At 51.7% G+C, this 19,319-nt stretch overlaps 1 protein-coding gene across 1 annotated transcript; it reads right to left on the reverse strand.

Annotated features, from left to right (window-relative positions):
* Positions 1-9: 9 nt before the first annotated feature.
* Lrrc43 (leucine rich repeat containing 43) lies at positions 10-18,120 on the reverse strand. Its single transcript, NM_001170396.2, has 12 exons — positions 17,983-18,120; positions 13,923-14,183; positions 12,274-12,384; positions 9,305-9,444; positions 7,058-7,296; positions 6,327-6,535; positions 5,407-5,768; positions 3,477-3,618; positions 3,266-3,361; positions 2,989-3,174; positions 2,618-2,651; positions 10-162 (listed from the first exon to the last, which is right to left on the reverse strand). The coding sequence occupies exons 1-12, from the start codon at positions 18,118-18,120 to the stop codon at positions 35-37; spliced, it is 2,046 nt and encodes a 681-aa protein (NP_001163867.1). The 3' UTR covers positions 10-34.
* Positions 18,121-19,319: the final 1,199 nt, after the last annotated feature.

Below are 19,319 nucleotides of genomic sequence, written 5' to 3' on the forward strand. Positions count from 1 at the left end.
GGCTCTGGCTGCAGAGCAGCCTTTATTCTCCCTGCTAGTCAATCAAGCTAAGGAACGCTTCCTCCACCGAGCGGTACTGGTGCAACTGGATCTGGACCTCCACCGACAGGGGCTCTGGCTGGTACCCGCTTTCTACGGTTGGAGCCGCCGCTTTTGACTTATCTGAGAAAATATAAGTTGCGAGCAGATGAGTTCTAAGGGACAAAGGGGCTGCAGGTCTCTCCGATCCTGGATGTACTCCTCCCTCATCCCGGAATTCAAGCCCTGTTCTCCATCCTAGAGGAACTCGGTTTCCGAAAGAGATCCAGCCCTAGTATGTTAACTGCAATCAAGAATACACTGATTCAATGAGCTCCAACTGTGCGTTGCAAAAGAAATTAGCTGCTTTCGAGATGACTAACAGGTGGCACATGGATCATGATGTCACCTCCTGTAGCCAGGCAGGACCCCCAGTAGAGGAATAAGGTCACCAGCCCACCCACAAAACTTCTGACCCTAACTTTGTCCTTTCTAAAAGAAATGCAGGGACAAAGATAGAGCGGAGACTGAAGGAATTGCCAACAACCAGCCCATGGGCAAGCGCCAATCCCTGACGCTGTTAATGATACTCTGTTGTGCTTGCAGAGCCTGGCACAACTGTCCTCTGAGAGGCTCCATCTAGCAGCTGACTGAAACAGATGCCGATGCCCACAAGTCAAACATTGGACGGAGGTCGGGGACCCCTGTAGAAGAGTTGGGGGAAGGATTGAAGGTCCTGAAGGGGAGAGGAACCCCACAGGAAGGCCAACAGTGTCTACTAACCTGGACCCCTAGGAGCTCTGAGTCTGAGCCACCAACCAAAGTGCATACAGCGGCACATATATAGCAGACATGCAGCTCAGTCTCCAGGTGGGTCCCCCCAAAACCGTAACAGATACTCTCCCCTAAAGCTGTAGCCTGACTGTGGTATCCGTTTCCCAACAAAGTTCCCCCTGATCCTGCAGAGATTTGATGTGCCAGGGTCGGGGTATACCCAGGGGAAGTCCCACCCTCTCAGAGGAAAGGGGGAGGGGCGTTTGGGATGGGGAGAGAGACAGAGACAGACAGGGAGGAGAGGGGGGGAGGAGGAGGGGGAGGAGGAGGAGGAGGAGGAGGGAGAAAAGAAGAGATCAGCTGCTTTTTGCCTCCAGCCGTGAGGAGCTGAGTTCTATCCCCAGGACCCACTTGTCCCCTTATGTGAGCCACACACAAAATAATGTAAAAAGCAAGAAAAAGGGGCTGGAGAGATGGCTCAGCGGTTAAGAGCACCCAACTACTCTTCCAGAGGTTCTGAGTTCAATTCCCAGCAACCACATGGTGGCTTACAACCATCTGTAAAGAGATCCGATGCCCTCTTCTGGTGTATCTGAAGACAGTTACAGTGTACTTATATATAATAAATGAATAAATCTTTAAAAAAATTTTTAAAAAAAGCAAGAAAAAGAAAAGACACTGAGGCTATAGCTAATTCGTGGAGGATTTTTGTAGCCCTAGGTTTGGTCCCCAGCACTGCATTAAAAGGGGAAAACTGAATATTTAGCAGGTTGGTTTTGTTTGTTTGTTTGTTTATTTTTTGGTGGTGGTCTGTTTTTTTGTTTTTCATTTTTAATTTTCTTTAAAGATTTACTTATTTACTATATATAAGTACACTGTAGCTGTTTTCAGACTCATCAGAAGAGGGCATCAGACCTCATTACAGATGGTTGTGAGCCACCATGTGGTTGCTGGGATTTGAACTCAGGACCTCTGGGAGAGCAGTCAGTGCTCTTAACCACTGAGCCATCTTTCCAGCCCAGACCTTAAATTCTCAATCCTCTAGCCTCCATCTCCCAGGACTGTGCCATACCTGGCTTGACATTTTTCTATTAAGGGCACTCACCGAATGCTATAAATTAATCTCTAAATACTTTAATGGCACCCCACTAATTTTGAGTTTGAGGCTAGCCTGGGCTACATAGTGAGTTCCAGGCTGATAAGAGAGACAGAAATAACAACTCCCCCGCCCCAATCTAACACACCAGAAACAGAGGCAGGAGGAGTCCTGAGTTCCAGGGCAGTTTGGACTACATGAAAGAGAAAGAAAGAAAGAAAGAAAGAGAGAGAGAGAGAGAGAAAGAGAGAGAGAGAGAGAGAGACTTGCCTAGGAAGCGCAAGGCCCTGGGTTCGGTCCCCAGCTCCGAAAAAAAGAACCAAAAAAAGAGAGAGAGAGAGAGAGAGAGAGAGAGAGAGAGAGAGAGAGAGAAAGGAAGGAAGAGAGAGCAAGAGAGAGAGAGAGAGAGAGAGAGAGAGAGAGAGGAAGAAAGGAGTTGGGTGGGAAAGGTGAAGGAAGGATATAAGGCGTATGTAGCAGAAGGATGCAGATGCTCATAGATTAAGTCCTCCTGGTTCAGCCCATCCCAGCTCCCGCTGCAACCCCTTCCCCAGAACATCACAACCTACAGCTGTTCTTGGGGTTATAGAGAAGATTCTGGACTCGCTTCTGTGCTGGATAGAAGTGATTCTCAGCCCTTTTATTTCTGGGGCTCTATATCCAGGATGGCCCCTTGGCAGGGCGCCCCCCATCCCTGAGGTGCCCCCAGTGGCTGCTGGTGGGTCTTACCTTTTTTGGAGCCTTTCTTTACCTTCTTTGAATCCTGAGAGAAAGAATCACAAAACCAGGTGTTTGCTGGAGCAGATGCTGATCCTGGGGCTGACACTGGGGAACACCCACCCCTCCCGGTACCGTGAATTCATCCCAAAACTGGGGCGGAAGGGCTCCTGCTGAGGAGGGTGGCTGACCTGGACCACACTTGAGGAGGGGAAGGTATCACCATGTCAGTGACCATCAAAGTGCTCAGCAGCCCGTATGTATGTACAACCGGGGCCCCTGCAGGGTGCCACCACTCCCAGCCACACCCATCCCTTCCTGATCCAACAAGCTTTCCATAAAGAAGGGGGGAGGCAGAGACAAAAGGACAAGACCCTTAATACCCTGGCATATGTGAGCCTGTCAGTCTCCAGGGTGCGGGCCACCCCAAAATTACACACAGTGGACACCACTGGCTCCCCTGCCAGCAAGGGCTCCAGGTACACCTGTCCGCTGCCCAGCACCCTCAGCACAGGTGGATCCTGGCGCAGCTCTCTGGGTGGCTCCTTTTTCTTCCTCGGGCCTTTGTCCTGTGGGCAAGGAGGCCAGGAACACAGGCATGAGCTGGACTGGGCCACACACCCCTCCCTGCCCTGAGGCCCACGCAGGTCTTGTAGTCACCTTAGCAGGCTCCTCTTTCTTTTTCTTGTCGCCTTTCCCCTTCTTGGCAGGCAAGGGACTCTCAACAGGAGTTGGTACCACAGGCCAGGAGATGATCTAGAGAACAAGATCCAGCCCTCAGCTGAGCAGAGGAGACTGGCCACTGGGGCCCCGCCCCACCCCCACCCCCACCACTAATGGGAGGCCAGAGTCCCCCCCCTGCCCTGCTCACTTTCTCCTCTACGATGCTCACAGTGGTCCCAGACAGCAGGAAGGCCTTGACCCTTATCAGCTCCTTTAGGGTGTGCTTCATCTCATAGGTGCAAGGGATGACATCTGCCCAGGGCTTGTGCATGGTGCTGAAGAGCACTGTCCTTGGGAGTGAGAGACCGGTGGCTTAAGTGTCAGGCGCTGTGCCGACAACATGGGGGGAGGCTGCCAGGGCACACCCAAGGGGAAAGCAGGCACTCACAAATGGTGAGGTGTTGGGCAGTGGACCGTGCCACCAGACAGAAGAACTGGTAAGTTAGTAAGTAGCCAAGTTCAGAACCCCAGAACAACTCATAATTGAGAATGGCAGGAGTTCACTAGCTCCTGACCGGATTCCTGTCCTGGGGCACACGACCACGACACCCCACTGAGAGGAGTGTGACAACTGGTCAGATAGCCTAGAATTTTCCATGCTAATGAGTGTATCCAGTGAGCTTCCCTTCCTGCAAAAGGTGTTTAATCTCTGATTCATCCTGAGGCTGTTCCCAACTCCTCGAGGTCTCCAGGCCTCCATTCCTAACTCCTCGAGGTCATAGGGCCCCCATTCTCAACTCAAGATCCCCAGTGGTGTCTGGATACACAGGAGGATAGGAGTCCCCACCGCCAATCCCCCAACCCATTCTTAACTTCTCAAGGTTCCCTGCAGTGTCTGGGTGCCCAGGAGTCTGAGCACCACAGGCACCGTCCCAAACCCCGATGTTTCTCACCTAGAGAAACATGGGCTGAGACCCTTATCTTAGAATGTTTTGCCTCCCCTGAGCTCATGTTGGTGTCCCAGGAGCCCGGCTTGGTGAGGTGACAAGAGTGGCAGAACCACAGTGAGAGACCAAGATCTGGGAAGAGCTGGGTAGGGGCAAAGGAACCAAAACCCCAGAAAGGAACACAGAAAAGAGACAAATGACTGCGCAGATGCTCCCTTCTGGGCATGCTCAGTGTGGACTCCCTTCTGGGCATGCTCAGTGTGGAACATCTGCTGCACGCCCACTAGAACCCATCAGTATTTCGCTTGGTTTTACTTTTGAAAGGAAGTTTCACTGTGTAATCCTGCCTGGTCTGGAACTCACTAAACAGCCATGCTGGTCTCAAACTGGAAATAATCCCCCTGCCTCCTCTTCCTAAGTGTTGGAATTGAAGGTCTATACAACTATGCTCAAGTCTGAAGTTTAAAAACAAAATCAGTGGGGGCTGTGAGAGATGGCTCGGCGGTTAAGAGCACTGACTGCTCTTCCAGAGGTCCTGAGTTCAAATCCCAGCCGCCACACAGTGGCTCACAGCCATCTGTAATGGGATCTGATGCCCTCTTCTGGTGTGTCTGAGGACAGCTACAGTGTACTTATATATAATAATAAATAAATCTTAAAAAAGAAAGAAAGAAAAAACGCTGAAAGAGAGAACAGAGAGAAGGCTGCTGCTCTTGCAGAGGACCCAGGCTTGGTTCCCAGCATCCACATGTCAGTTTTACAACCAGCTATGACTCCAGTTCCAGAGGGTCTTTGGGACTCCTCAGGCATTAGACGCCCATGCACACGACACACTTGTACACAGAAAGTATTTTTTGTTTTTAAAGAGAAGCTATAAGACTCCGTTTCTAAGAGTTTTGGTGGAAGCTCTTGTGTGGCCCTCTGTTGACAGGAAAGCCAACCTTTTGGAGAACTGTGGTTCCCCAGGCATCCGGGGCTCGGTTGTGCTAAGTGGAAGGTTAGGGCTTCAGAAAAGAAAGGAATGAGGCTAAGCCCATACCTACCTCGAGCTCAAAGCCTACAGGCGAGCTAATAGGAAGGCCTTGGCTTTCTGTGGTTTGACAGAATGGTCAAGGGAAGCCGCCAGGGCAGCCCTGCCTTGCAGCAACCTCGGATGTTCCAGGCGCCGTCCCAGCCTCCTCCTAGTCTTACCCTGGGGATGGACAGAGCCGAACGTCTAGCCGTGGCCGCAGCTTCGCCAGCTCCTCGGAAGAGTCAATGGACTGTGGCAGGGGGGCCGAGTGGATGGAAATGCTTGTCTCTGACTCATCTACTTCTGTGATCCCAGATTCTCCGGAGTCCTCGGCCATCTGATTCATCTCCTTAACTATATACTCAGACAGCTCCCTGGACATCACCTCAGGAGACTCTGGACGAAACCTGTGCCGGCCACCCTGGCGGACGGGGCGGTGGTGGGCTTGGCTCTGGAACACTGAGAGAACCTCCTGTCGGTCTTCCTCCTCCTCTTCCTCCTCCTCCTCCTCCTCGTCCATGCCAGAGGAAGGCTTGTCGATCTGCCAGCAAAGACAGATTTCGGGTCAGACGGTTATTCCAGTGAGCGCAGGCTGACGCGGGAGACTGCCTGGACACTTCCGAGTCTGTGGTGCTGGAGATGGGAACTCGAGGTCTTACGCATGCCAGGCAGGACGCATCCCAGCCCTACGTGGACTGAGAGCAGGACCAGAGGCACGAGCTTAGGTTGAAGGAGGCAGAAGCAAAAGCCATCTGAACAGAGAACACTTCTCTGCCCGTGTGGTGTCCTTGGGTTGGCCTGACATGAAGAGGTTGGGCAGGGGACATGGTGAAAATTGTCAAGCGGGGCCAGGGACAGAGCTGGCCAGAGTGTAACATTCTCTGCTGCTTCCCTGTCTCAGGGTCACTTGGTACAGGGACAGGGAGCTGGCACGACTGAGACTCACCCGCCTGGAGAGAGGGATATCAGGCAGAACCTAATTTCCTGCAGGGAGAGGGGTACGAGTCTATGCTAAAGACTTCCTTGGGCCCTAAGAAGCTCACAAAAGCTCACAGACTTGTGAAAGGTCCTTTCCCCTCCCAGGACCGGCAGGTCATACCTCATCCAGAACGCTGTCAGGGTGTAACTCCTCCATCCCACTTGTAATCCCTTCCTTCTCCTCATCTTCCACAAAGTCATAGGTCACGTAATAGCTGTAGCTGATGAAAGGGCCATCGGGTCCTGGCTCTGGGTCCAAGATAGAGCTGTCCAAAACCCCCCTGACATTTCCAATGGTCACCACAAACTGGGCCTCACGTGCCAACAGGTCTGCAAGGAGTAAAGAGGGGACTGAGCGGCTGGGCTGGGCGAAGGCGTGGGTCACCAGACGCCCACCCCACCCCCTCCCTAGAGTTGCAGTCTGCAGCTCTGCTAAGTTTTGTCGGCATGACTGAAGGGGAAGCCATTAGATGCTGTGAGGCCTTGTTTTACTATCTGCAAAGGGGGGGGGTGCTGAGAGGTGTGGAGCAGAGAGAGGGTTCTGAGAGAGGGAGAGATGAGAAATAACTGTGACATCAGCTGCTGCCCGCAGCACGGTGACTCAGACCTTCAAAGGGCTCTGTTGTGCCTTATACCAGGAGCCACAAGGGGGTGATCTCAAGCCACCATAGAAACAAGAGCCACAAAGACCAGTCGATCCCCCCAAATCCCTGCCACAGGGGTCCTACATAGAAAAAGCCCAAACCAAGGTAGCTTAGTGTACCTGCCCAGGGTCAAGGCCAATGGGCAGCTCCCGGCTGGTTTATGGGGAGGTGGGCAAAGTAGAGTCTGGGATGTGTGACTGAACCCTACCGCCATGACTGTTGAGTCCCCGGAACTGGTGCTTCTCGCTGGGAGACACAGTGATGTCGTCCAGCACACAGAGGCGCGCCAGGCTGTCCACGGTAAAGCCACGGTAGTAAGGCACCAGAGCCAGTGGGTTCCCCTGCAGCACAAGGAGTCTCAGGCACTTTAAGGTACTGAGACCCAGTATCATGCTCTGCAGGTCTGTCAAGTCATTGAAGCCCAGGTCCAGGGAGACGAGAAGAGGCCTGGGAGGTTGGCCAAAATGCTGGTTATGAAGGTCAGCAAGCAGAAGGACAGCACACTGGCCGGCCACATACCTTCTCTGTCCTACACCCAGATTCGCTCTTGAGCCTGCTTCTCCTTTCTCTCCGGAACACAGCCTGTGTTCATGGGCTCTCAGAGCCCTTCCCACCTCACGGCCATCTCTTGGTTGGCTATCAGGCTAGTGCTGTGCCTCTAGAACATTCCACCCACTGACACACACGCTGGAAGCCACTGAAGGAGCATGCAGAGGGGAGTAAGGTGGGGTATGCCCGGCCCTGGCATCCAGAGATACTGAGCTAGAAGTCTTTCTTCAGAGCCATAAGGTCAGCTCGGTTTTTTTTTTAAGACCAGTGGCTATCGACCTGTGGATTGAGACCCCCTTTGGAGTCTAGCAAACCTTTCCCAGGGGTCATATTCTCAGATATCCTGCATGTCGGATATTTATATTACGATTCATGATGGGAGTAAAGTCATAGTTACGGATCTTACAGTTGGGGGCCACCACGGCGTGAAGAACTGTTTTAAAGGGTCCCAGCACTAGTAGGTTGAGAACCGCTGCTCTAGATGATGTGGGAGAAGAAAGAATACGCTAATATAAGTCAGTGAGTCTAGCTGACAAAGATGAAGCCCTGGCCTCCCATATAGAGACCAAGACCCGATGCTACAAACTACAGAGCAAGCTGACTCCAGCTCAAAGCACTAGGGAAGCACGCTGCTTGCCACGGTCACCCCAGGGCTTTCCCCACAGGCTGAACCCAGCATCCTCACTCTCTCTCCTCCCCAACCCTCTTCCGATGGCCTGCTCTGCTCTGACGGTTACTGGCTAAGTCCCAGGAAAGGGCAAGTGTAACGGTGCAGGGGACCATCCCAGGCCCCGCCTGATGCCCTCTTTATCTCAAGAGAACCGGGGAGAAACGGGTTCCCAGGAAAGATTCTCCCTTGGAATTCTAAAGCAGTGAACGGTGTGTCGTGTCATCTCACGCAGGCTTTTTGTGAGACCCAGATCTGGCATGCACCCCAAGGTTATGGTATGCAGTCCGAATCAAAAGCCAGATCCTTGCTGTCCCTCAAGGGCATGAATCTCAGTTTGCCGTTCCAGGAAGACCGCGTCATGGTTTCCTGTACATCTTGTTCGCTGATAGTGGAAAGAGGGAATCCCAGGGGGACTAAGACTATGCAGATTGCCTGAGAATAACAGAGGAGGGAGGGAACCAGGAGGTCAGCCAGAGAGGGCCTTCTCTTTTCTGCGGCACCTTACGTCTCCAAGAGGGAATGTAGTTGGGCCATCCTTGAGACATTGGGTGGGGGTGCGGGAGGAGGCTCCATATTGAGTTTGAGGCAAGCCTTGGCTACATTAGATTCTGCCTTAAAAAGAAATGGGGAGAGGGGGGCTGGAAGCAGGAAGAGGCAACATAAAAAATCCTTTCATGGGTGGTCTTGCTACTCGGCTCCCTGGGACGGCCTTTTTACAAATCTCCTCTCATATCGGCTTTTAAAATTTCCACTGTCAATCCACTAGGGAAACCAGAAACTCTGGGGGTACACGATGCCCTGCAAAGCTCTGGGGATGTTCAGCAGCAACGGAGCACCCCAAGAGTCTAGGACAGTGGTTCTCAGCCTAGGGCAAGCTTGCCCCTCAGAAGGCTTTGGGCTCTGCCTGGAGATGTTCTGATTACCACAAGGAAGGGCAGGGAGAGGAAGGGGCTACAAGTATCTGGCATCTGGGGGCCAGTGTGCTGCTCAGTGTCCCCCGGGTGGGAACACTTGCGGAAATGTCACAGAGCTAAGCTGAGGACCCCTCCTTCCCACCGGCCCCTGGCATCCTTATCTCTCCTGGAGCTTCGGTGAGATACTGTGACCGAGAGTCAAGTCACGCTGTGGGGTTAGCAGCCCTGTAGTAGTTATGGAGAAAGCGACGCCGCCAAGTCCTCCAGGGTCAAGTCACCCCACACCTGTGGCTCCCTCCTCTCATCCAGGCTCCCAAGTTACCAGTTGTTGGAGGTGACATACAGACTTTCCAAAGGGCCCAGCAACTTGTTGTGGCCTAGCCCCAGGTGCTGCAGGTTTGGGGGTGGGGGTGAGCACAGACACTCCATGCTGGCGATCAAATTGCCGTACAGCTCCAGCACCTGGGGAGGACAGCATCGAGCGTGACTGGAGGGGGTCTGTCCCCTCACTGCATGCTCCCGCTCCCACTCCCTCCCTGAGGAACGCAGAAAGGGGGTGTAAGCTGCCTGCTCCGACCTTCCTACTGCAACTTGCTTTAAATAATACAGTAAGAGGCCGGGGCATGGCTCCGTTGGGAGAGGGCTTGCCTGGCATTCTTGGGACCTCAGGTGCCATGTCCAGCACGTGACACCAGTGTGGAGGAATGCTTCTGTGAACCCTATGAGAGGTGGAGGCGAGGTGCAAAGAGCTCAAGACCATCTCTGACTCTATAGTGAATCCAAAACCAGGCTGCGGTGGGGTTAGGAGAGGATGGCAGAGAGCAGCACAAGCTGGATGATCCGAGTTCGAGTCCCAGATCCCAAGGTGGGAGGAGAGAACCAACTCCCAATAAAGCTGTTCTCTGATCCACACGAGTACCATGGCACAGGGCCCCTCCCACACTCACACAAAATCATAAAACTTAAAAATTAATGCCAGAAGAGTAGGTGAGGTGGCGTGTATCCATAACCTCAGGATCCTGAAACAGAAGGCTCTCAAGTTCCTGGCTAGCCTGGGCTACTCGGTAAGTTCCAAGCCAGCCTAGGCTACACAGCAAAAGAAAAGGGGATTGGGGTGTTGCAGCAAAAGGGAAAGATTCCTTACAGTTTGGAAGGGATGGTGGTAGGGAGCGGTTGTGGGGGCAATTTTTTGTTGTTGATGGTTTTTTTTTTTTTTTTTTTTTTTTTTTTTTTGAGCTGGGGACCGAACCCAGGGCTTTGTGCTTCCTAGGTAAGCGCTCTACCACTGAGCTAAATCCCCAGCCCCAAGATGGGTTTTCTTGAGACATGTTTATTCTATGTAGCCCTGGCTATCCTGAGACTCTCCCTGCAGACCAGGCTAGCCACCAACTCAGAGATCTGCCTGCTTCTGCTTCCTGAGTGCTGGGGTTAGAGGCTTGTGCCACGGCCTCCTGGCTAACCTTAGCACCCTCTCAACCCATGGCAGTACACGGGGATGGACGTGGACCCAGGCACAAGCCCTGGTTCCGTAGTACTCTTTCCTTTACTTGTGCTTCTTGCCTAAGGCCCACGTGGTACCATCCTGAGCAGGGCAGGGACACAAGTCAGCTGCTCTCAGTGTTGAACTTCCAAGGGGTCATTTTGACACTCAGCTGAAGATTCGTGATAGAGTCTGGTCTACTGTTTTTATTTGTTTGTGTATGTGTGTTTGTTCATAGATGTGTACATGTGTATGTGCATGTATATGTGCATGTGTGTATATGTGTGTGTGCGCAAGCAGGTGTGTGTATGGAGACACAGAAGACAGTCTTGGTTTCCTTAGATTTCTCTTGCCTCTTATTTTTTTTTTGAGACAGTCTTGCACTGACTTGGAACTTACCATGTAGACAGGCTGGCTGGCCAGAGAGTCTCAACAATCCCCCTGCCTCTGCCTCCCCAACGCTGAGATAAAAAGCACACCATCCAGCTTGTTTCACGTGGAGAGCGAACTCAAGTCTCCATGCTTGCAAGGCAATCCCCCTACTGCCTGAACCCTAGCCCCTCGCCTCCTGTTTCAACATGGTGGAGGTATGCAGTCACCATTCCAAGGATGTAACTCACAATGCCAACTTCCGTCCTCACCTCAAACAGATGTCTGAGAAAGAGGAAGGAGGGAAGAAAAGGAAGAAAGGAAGGGAGGAAGGAAGGGAGGAAGGGAGGGAGGGAGGGAGGAGGGGAGAAAGGAAGGAAAAAAGGAAGACCAAGGAGTAACTTCTCCTGGTCCTTCCTAGCCCCCATGACCTCTACTCGCTTTTGTTTCTGTGGACTTTCCACTTCTACATCTTTTAGAAATATTTATTTATTATGTATACATCATACAGCTTTCTGCCTGCATGTATGGCTGCAGGCCAGAAGAGGGTACCGGATCCCATTACAGATGGTTGTGAGCCACCATGTGGTTGCTGGGATTTGAACTCAGGACCTCTGGAAGAGCAGACAGTGCTCCTAACCACTGAGCCATCTCTCCAGCCCTTCTGCATATTTTATTAAGTGAAAATATATGTAAGATCTGTCTTTTTATTTAAAGTCTGGCTTCTTTCTCTAGTGTGATATTTTCTAGGTGACTATCCTAAAGCCCTTCCTTTTAAATTTTTTAAAATTTTTTAAAAGATTTATGTATTTGTTTTATGTAACTATAGTGCCATTTTCTTAAGACACATCAGAGGAGGGCATCAGATCCCATCTCAGATGGTTGTGAGCCACCCTGTGGTTGCTGGGAATTGAACTCAGGACCTCTGGAAGAGCAGTCAGTGCTCTTAACCACTGAGCCATCTCTCCAGCCCACCCTTCCTTTTTTTTTTTTTTTTTCTTTTTCTTTTTTTCGGAGCTGGAGACTGAACCCAGGGCCTTGCGGTTGCTAGGCAAGTGCTCTACCACTGAGCCAAATCCCTAACCCCCCACCCTTCCTTTTTTATACGTGACCAATATTCCCTTGCTTGGAGAGACCACATTTTGCTCATCTGCTCACCATGCCACAGGTATTGGGCCATTCCCATTTTCTGTCTGTTGTGACTGGGAGAGCTGTAAACACTGGTCAGCAAGCATCTGCTGGAGTCCTTAGTTCTTGTGGGCAAGCACCGTGGAAAGAAGGGAACTGCTGAACCCAACAGGATTATGCAACTTTTGGGGGAACATGGTCTGTGTTCTAAAAGCCAGGGGCTGGGTCTTAGCACAGAGCTAAGGTCTTGCCAGAGCTGTGCAGTACAGGTTCGGGGCAGGACTAGGATTCTAAGACCCACTCAGAACATATACCTTCAGTGTTGGGGGCAGATTGTTGGCATCGATGTCCTTGATTTTATTGGCACTCAGGACCAACTCCTCGAGCTTTAGAAATTTCAAGATTTCTTTATCCACCAGACTCACCTGCAAGAAAAGGGAGGGAAACTGAGGACTCCTGTGTGCCAGGCAGCGCTGGAGGAGAAAGTGTGTTCCTCTTAGGAAGGTAAGAGTTGTATTAGCTACTATTCTGCTGCTGTGACAAAAACGGCGTGACAAGGCAACTCCAGGAAGAGTTTATTTTGGCTTACGGTTACAGAGGACCAGATGTCCATAGGGTAGGGGAGGGCATGGCGGCAGGAGTGGGAAGCTAAGTGATCACATTCGGAGCACACACAGGAAGCAGGGAGAACAAGGAAGTGAGATGAAGCCTCAAGGCCCACCCTCAGTGACGTACTTCCTCCTGCACGTCCCAAAGGTTCCATAACCTCCCTAGAAAACTGGAGAGCCTCAGGGGTCCAGGTATCTGAGTCTGCAGGGGGTACCTCTCAGTCAAAGCACCACCATTGCTCATCCAGTCTGAGTTAAGTGTCAGGCCCAACAACCTCGTACCGTCTCCCCTTCTAGACAACCGCCCACATGGCATGGTTCTAAAGGGTTTAAAGGCCTCTTCCAACCCTGCCCTGACTCTAAAAGCAAGCTTGGGGTCTCCAGGCCTGTGTCCTGGGTCCTCCCTGTTATGGATCATGGGACTCTTGGGAAAACAAGAATCCTTTCTCCTCTCTACCACAGTCCCATGAGCTGGAGGAACTACTGCTGTTGGAGCAGTGGCCTTCAGGACAGGGGAGTCCATGTAGCTGTTCTTCAGCCCATGCAAGCCATCCTTCCTGCAGCTAGACGGGACCAGGACAGCAGAGGTCTCGGAGCACACGTGATTAGTCTTTGGCACGCTCAGAATTTTGTCCGCACCTTTGTCTGAGCCTTGTAGTCACCTCTGCTGTTTTAGCTCTAGGGGGCGCCAAGAAGTCAGGCTTGCATAGATGCCTTTGAGCCAAACCAAAGAGGATTTTGGTAAATGGAGGGGTGTAGGGAGGTGTGGTTGAGGAGGGGGAGTGTTGTTCTATAAACAACTCCGCAAGGATTGCATCCGTCAACGTGAGCTTCAGTGAGTCATTCTTAGGGCTGTTGGCGGACATCAGAAGCCCTTCCTGGCTGGCCTGCTCTTTCCTACAGTGACCAAGTCTACTAGTTTGCCTAGGACTGGGAGTGTTTCCCCAGGACACAAGAAAGTCCAAGACAAAATGGTTTGAATGGGTCACAGGAGAAGGAAGGAAAGGGTCAGGGAGGGTGAGTGTCCCTTGCCGTTTCTGTGTCATATTAATATGACAGCGTTTCAAAAACAGACTTTCTTGACGTCAGTCAGACCTCCCCAGGCCCTCTCTTCACACTTTAAAGTAAAAAGAAGCATTGGATTCTCTGAAAGGAGGGCCTAGTGTGAGCAAGGAGTCAGCCTTAGTGGATACAGAACTGACCTCCTCTGGAGAGAGAGAGAGAGAGAGAGAGAGAGAGAGAGAGAGAGAGAGCGCAAGCCAACAGACAGACATAACCGTCATGGAGGCTCTCCTCCTGTCCCAGCATCAGCTCACCCAGCTGCTCTCTTCCTTCCAGTGATCACACACACTTACCCCCTTGTCCACCACCCGCAGGCACCGGAAGTAGGAGTAGAAGAAAGTGTCTTTGATCGTCAGTGGATTCTGGATGGCCAGTTCTCTCAGGAAACGGTCCTCTGCGCTGGAATCCTTCAGCATAGCCCATGGAGAGTGGCTGCTGCGGACCAGGCCCAGCAGGGCCTCCACGGTCTCCTCCTCGGGACCCACTGTCTCCTCCTCCTTGGGGATCAATTCCCTCCAGGTTCGATATTGTCGAGGAAGAAAGCGTGATTTATTCTGCGGAGGGAGAAAGGGAAGCCTTCGCACATTTATTTACTGTGTTGTGTCTGGGTGCGTGCGTGCGTGCAGACCTGTGTTCGCCACAGCAGGTACATGTGGAGCGCTCTGTTATAGAACATGGAAAACACACACACACACACACACACACAGACACACGCACACACACACAGACACACAGACACACACACAGACACACACAGACACACACACGCACACACGCACGCACACAGACACACACACAGACACACACACAGACACACACACGCACACATACACACCACACACACACAGACACACACAGACACACACACAGACCTACACAGACACACACACACAGACACACACACGCACACATACACACCACACACACACAGACACACACAGACACACACACAGACCTACACAGACACACACACACACACAGACACACACACGCACACAGACACACACACACAGACACACAGACCCCCCCCCACACACACAGACCACAGACACAGACACACACACACACACACACACACGCACACATACACACCACACACACACAGACACACACACGCACACAGACACACACACACACAGACCACAGACACACACACACAGACACACACACACACACAGACACACACACGCACACAGACACACACACACACAGACACAGACACACACACACACAGACCACAGACCCACACACACACACACAGACACACACAGACACACACAGACACACACACACACACAGACCACAGACACACACACACACACACGCACACGCACGCACACACACAGACACACACACACAGACACACAGACCCCCACACACACACAGACCACAGACACAGACACACACACACACACACACACACGCACACATACACACCACACACACACAGACACACACACGCACACAGACACACACACAGACCACAGACACACACACACACACACACACACGCACACATACACACCACACACACACAGACATACACACGCACACAGACACACACACACACAGACCACAGACACACACACACAGACAGACACACACAGACACACACACGCACGCATACACACACACACACAGACACACACACACAGACACACACACAGACACACACACGCACACAGACACACACACACACAGACACACACAGACACACACACACACGCACACACACACACGCACACATACACACACACACAGACACACACACGCACACATACACACACACACAGACACACACACAGACACACACAGACACACACAGACCTACACACACACACACACGCACACACACACACACACGCACACACACACGCACACATACACACACACACACACGCACACACACACACACACAGACACACACACACACACGCACACACACACACACACACGCACGCACACAGAGTTAAAGGGGATTTTTAGAATGTTTATCAGAATGGATTGTAGGCTGTGGTCTAGCCACTCCAACAATGGCTGTCTCCCAGTGGAAGGGCCCAGGATCCAGCAGTTCCATCTACAAGGCTCGGCTGGTCCTCAGCACACGCCAGAAGCCTGAAGAGGCTCTAATGCCAGGGAAGGAAGGAAAGGAATGGACTTGCTGGGGAGAGCAAGCAGGCAAGGAGAGCTAGTGTCCTTCTTCCATGTCTTTTACACAGGCTGTCACCAGGAAGTGTAGCCAAGATAAAGGTGGATCATCCCACCTCAGAGGCTCTGAATTAACAGTGGCCCTTCTCCCTTCGGATGACGTGTTTAGGGAGGAAAAGCAATCCCTCAAAGACGTGGTCAGCAGTTTGGATCTTCGTTAATTCCAGATGCAGCCTAGCTGACAACCAGGAATAGCCGTCGCAGGCTCAGGGAACAATTTGCAGAAGTTGGCTCTCTCCTACTACAGAGCGTGTCCCAGGGATCAAACTCAGATCATTGGGCTTCACAGAAAAAGCCTTTTCACACTGAGCCATCTCACTGGTCAGGACTACTTGTTTGAGACAGGGTCTTAAGTGGATCAGGCTGGCTTTGAACTCACTGAGCAGCTGATGATTTCCTTGATCCCCTTGATCGCCCGGCTTCCACCTCCCAAGCTCAGGGACTAGCGGCATGCAGTGCTACACTAGGTGTGATAAGACAGACGCGGGAGCTCAAACCCTAGGCTTTGTGAATGCTAGAAAAGACTCGGGCGGCTGAAGACGTGCCTGGCTTACTCTAATTATTTGTGGGAGCAGAGCTTCACTGTGTGGCATAGGCTGGCCTTGAACACTCAGCCTCCCAAGAGTCATAGACACATATAGCAAGACACAGAAGAGTTCAAAGACCAAGTTCCTTTTTTCACTTTCCTCTGGAGTTGGGAACTTTAAAGATTTATTTATTTATTATATATAAGTACACACTGTAGCTGTCTTCAGATACACCAGAAGAGGGCATCAGATCTCTTTACAGATGGTTGTGAGCCACCATGTGGTTGCTGGGAATTGAACTCATAACCTCTGGAAGAGCAGTCAGGTGCTCTTAACCGCTGAGCCATCTCTCCAGCCCGAGTTGGGAACTTTAAACATGTGAAACACAATATACTTCTGGGCAGGAGAGGTACTTAAGCAGCTCCTCCAGAAGCCCCAAGTTCAGTTCCCAGCACCCATGGCAGGCAGCTCAAAAGCACCTGGACATGCCCGCACCCAAACAGAGACATACGATTAAAAATAATGTGATTGATCTTTTAAAAATAAAGAAAAAGATTTCATTTTGACCCGGCCCTTATACAGCTGTGTACAGGAGGCTTGGTGAGCAATCTGGTAAACTGAGGATTCCCAGAAGGAACTTCCGCTTTCTGAGGATGTGGCAAGGTGAACCAGGGAACTTAAGCTTTGGCGAGTAAAAGATGAATCTGCTCCTTGGAATCTACTCCCTTTAGGCAATGGTTGAAATACAGCTCTCTTCAGACTGCATGGGGCTTGAATACCCTGCCACTTAGCGACACCCCTCTCCCTAGATACATCCCTGAAGCCCTAAGTTCTAAAACTTAGCACAGTGCCTTGCACACAGTAGGCATTCAACCTGCGCCTGTGGCCTAAACAAATGGAGTGTTTCCCTAATGGGTGCATGGATTCCTCTACAAGGGGAACAGGAAAAGGGACCCCCACGCCCTGTTGGGCCAGATGCTTTCCCCAGCTATGCTGATTATGCCTTAGGCTGTGTTTCTCTCTGTCTCCCCTCAGCCTGGAAGCAGGGCAGAGGCTGTGCAGCGCCTTAGGTGTACCGAGTCCCGCACAGTTGCAGGAGAAAAGGAGGCAGGGGCGGAGGGGCAGAAAACCCTTCCCACGTGGGACCTCAGAAAGGCGAGAGCTAGCCCTGGAGCCCCAGGGCGTGGAAAAATCATTTTTCTCTCCATATCCCATGAGGGGCGAAAGAGCAAACTGTGCAAGACCAAACCGCTCCAAGACTCAGGGAAGCCTGATATCTGGAGCTTGGCCAATCTACTGTAGGTTAGCATGAGGCCAAAGGTCAGTCTGATGTGCTGGGCGGGTTCCCCCCAGGACAAGGTGGGCGCTTGGTCCCTGCATTCCTTCAATTTCCAGTCCTCACAGTTCACCCCAACCCTCAAATCAGCCAATGCCGAAATGACCCCATCCAAGCCTCCCTTTAGGCCTCGAACTTGTTTGAGAGCATCTACTGACCCCTAGGCAGCCCAGCTCCCTGCTCCGTAACACCTACATTCCCTGCGGCTATTGTGATCCAGTCCGGCTCTGCCCCTGCTGGATCCTTCCCTTCCTAACTCCCCTCCCCTGTGGGGGCACGCACCCAGCTTCCGACGCCACACGGGAATTCGCGCAGACACAGCTTCCGCAGGTGTTCACGCACAGCCGTGCTCAAGGTCCCTGGTACGTCCTCGGGCCCGAGATGCCTTTCGTCGCTAGCGCTGGACCCTCTGGTCGCCATACTGTGTGAAGCCGGCCGTTGCTAGGCAACCGCCAGACGCGTTATCCTGAGTGCAGGTGGAAGCCAACTTCCTCAGTGTCAAGGACCTCAGCCAAGCTCCAACCAGGCTGGCTGAGGTACCTTGCAACAGCCAGTGGCGGACTTCTCTTAGAATGTTAATGGGATTATTTCCTTGCTCCTAACGATTGTCGATTGTCGAAAGTGCTGACTGTTGGTCCCGTTTGGCAGATCTAAAGAAAAATGAGTCCAATGTTAAACATCTTAAGACTTCAATTAGGGGACCATCCAACTTTATCTGGCTATCCCCTCAAATTCCTCCACACAGCAAGGGTCCCCACCTGCGGGCTGTGAAATTAGTGGGAGAGAACTTTAACTAGGAAATATAACAAGATGTATGATTTGTGTACCGTAAAACTCACTCACTCCAAGGGCACAAATCTGTGGTTTTGGCGTATCCAGAGTGCAACTGTAATTAGGTTTTTACCACTGTGATCTAATCATTTTCCCTCAACTTAAAAAACCATGAAGCAAGCCAGGTGTACTAACACACACCTTTAATCCCAGCACTCAGGAGGCAGAGGCAGGCGGGTCTCTGAGTTCGAGACCAGCCTGGTCTACAGAGTGAGTTTCGGGACAGAGCTACACACACAGAGAAACGCTGTCTTGGAATAAAACCAAAAACCACAAAGCAAACACCACTGTGCCCTCTGCTCAGCCAGCGGCAAACAGTGGTGCCCTGTATGTCTCTATCCATTTGCTAACTTCCTCCAGAGGGGGGGAGTCGTCCGTGCAATCTGCTCTTCTTTTCACATTACTTATGATGTCGTCCAGTGAGCCCAGGCTGGACTCAGACTCTCTAGATAACCAAGAAGGATCTTGATCTGATTCGTCAGCCTCCTGAGTGCTGGGGCTCCCGGCAGGTGCCACCATGCCTGGTTCCAAGCTCCAGACTTCATTCTGTTCTTTTTAACAATATTTTCTGTGTATGAGTATTTTGCCTGCATGTAAGTCCGTACAAGCCCGGTGTCTACAGAGCCAGAAGAGGAATTTGTATTCTCTAGGACCGGAGTTACAGTTATGAGCCACCATGTGAGTCCTGGGAACGGAACTGGGGTCCTCTGGAAGAGCAGCCGGTGCTCTTAACTGTTCAGCCATCTCTACAGTCCTCCAATGAGCGGTTTTACGTTTCGGTTAAAAAC

The sequence above is a fragment of the Rattus norvegicus genome, chromosome 12 (assembly GCF_036323735.1).
Source record: "Rattus norvegicus strain BN/NHsdMcwi chromosome 12, GRCr8, whole genome shotgun sequence".
NCBI lineage: Eukaryota > Metazoa > Chordata > Mammalia > Rodentia > Muridae > Rattus > Rattus norvegicus.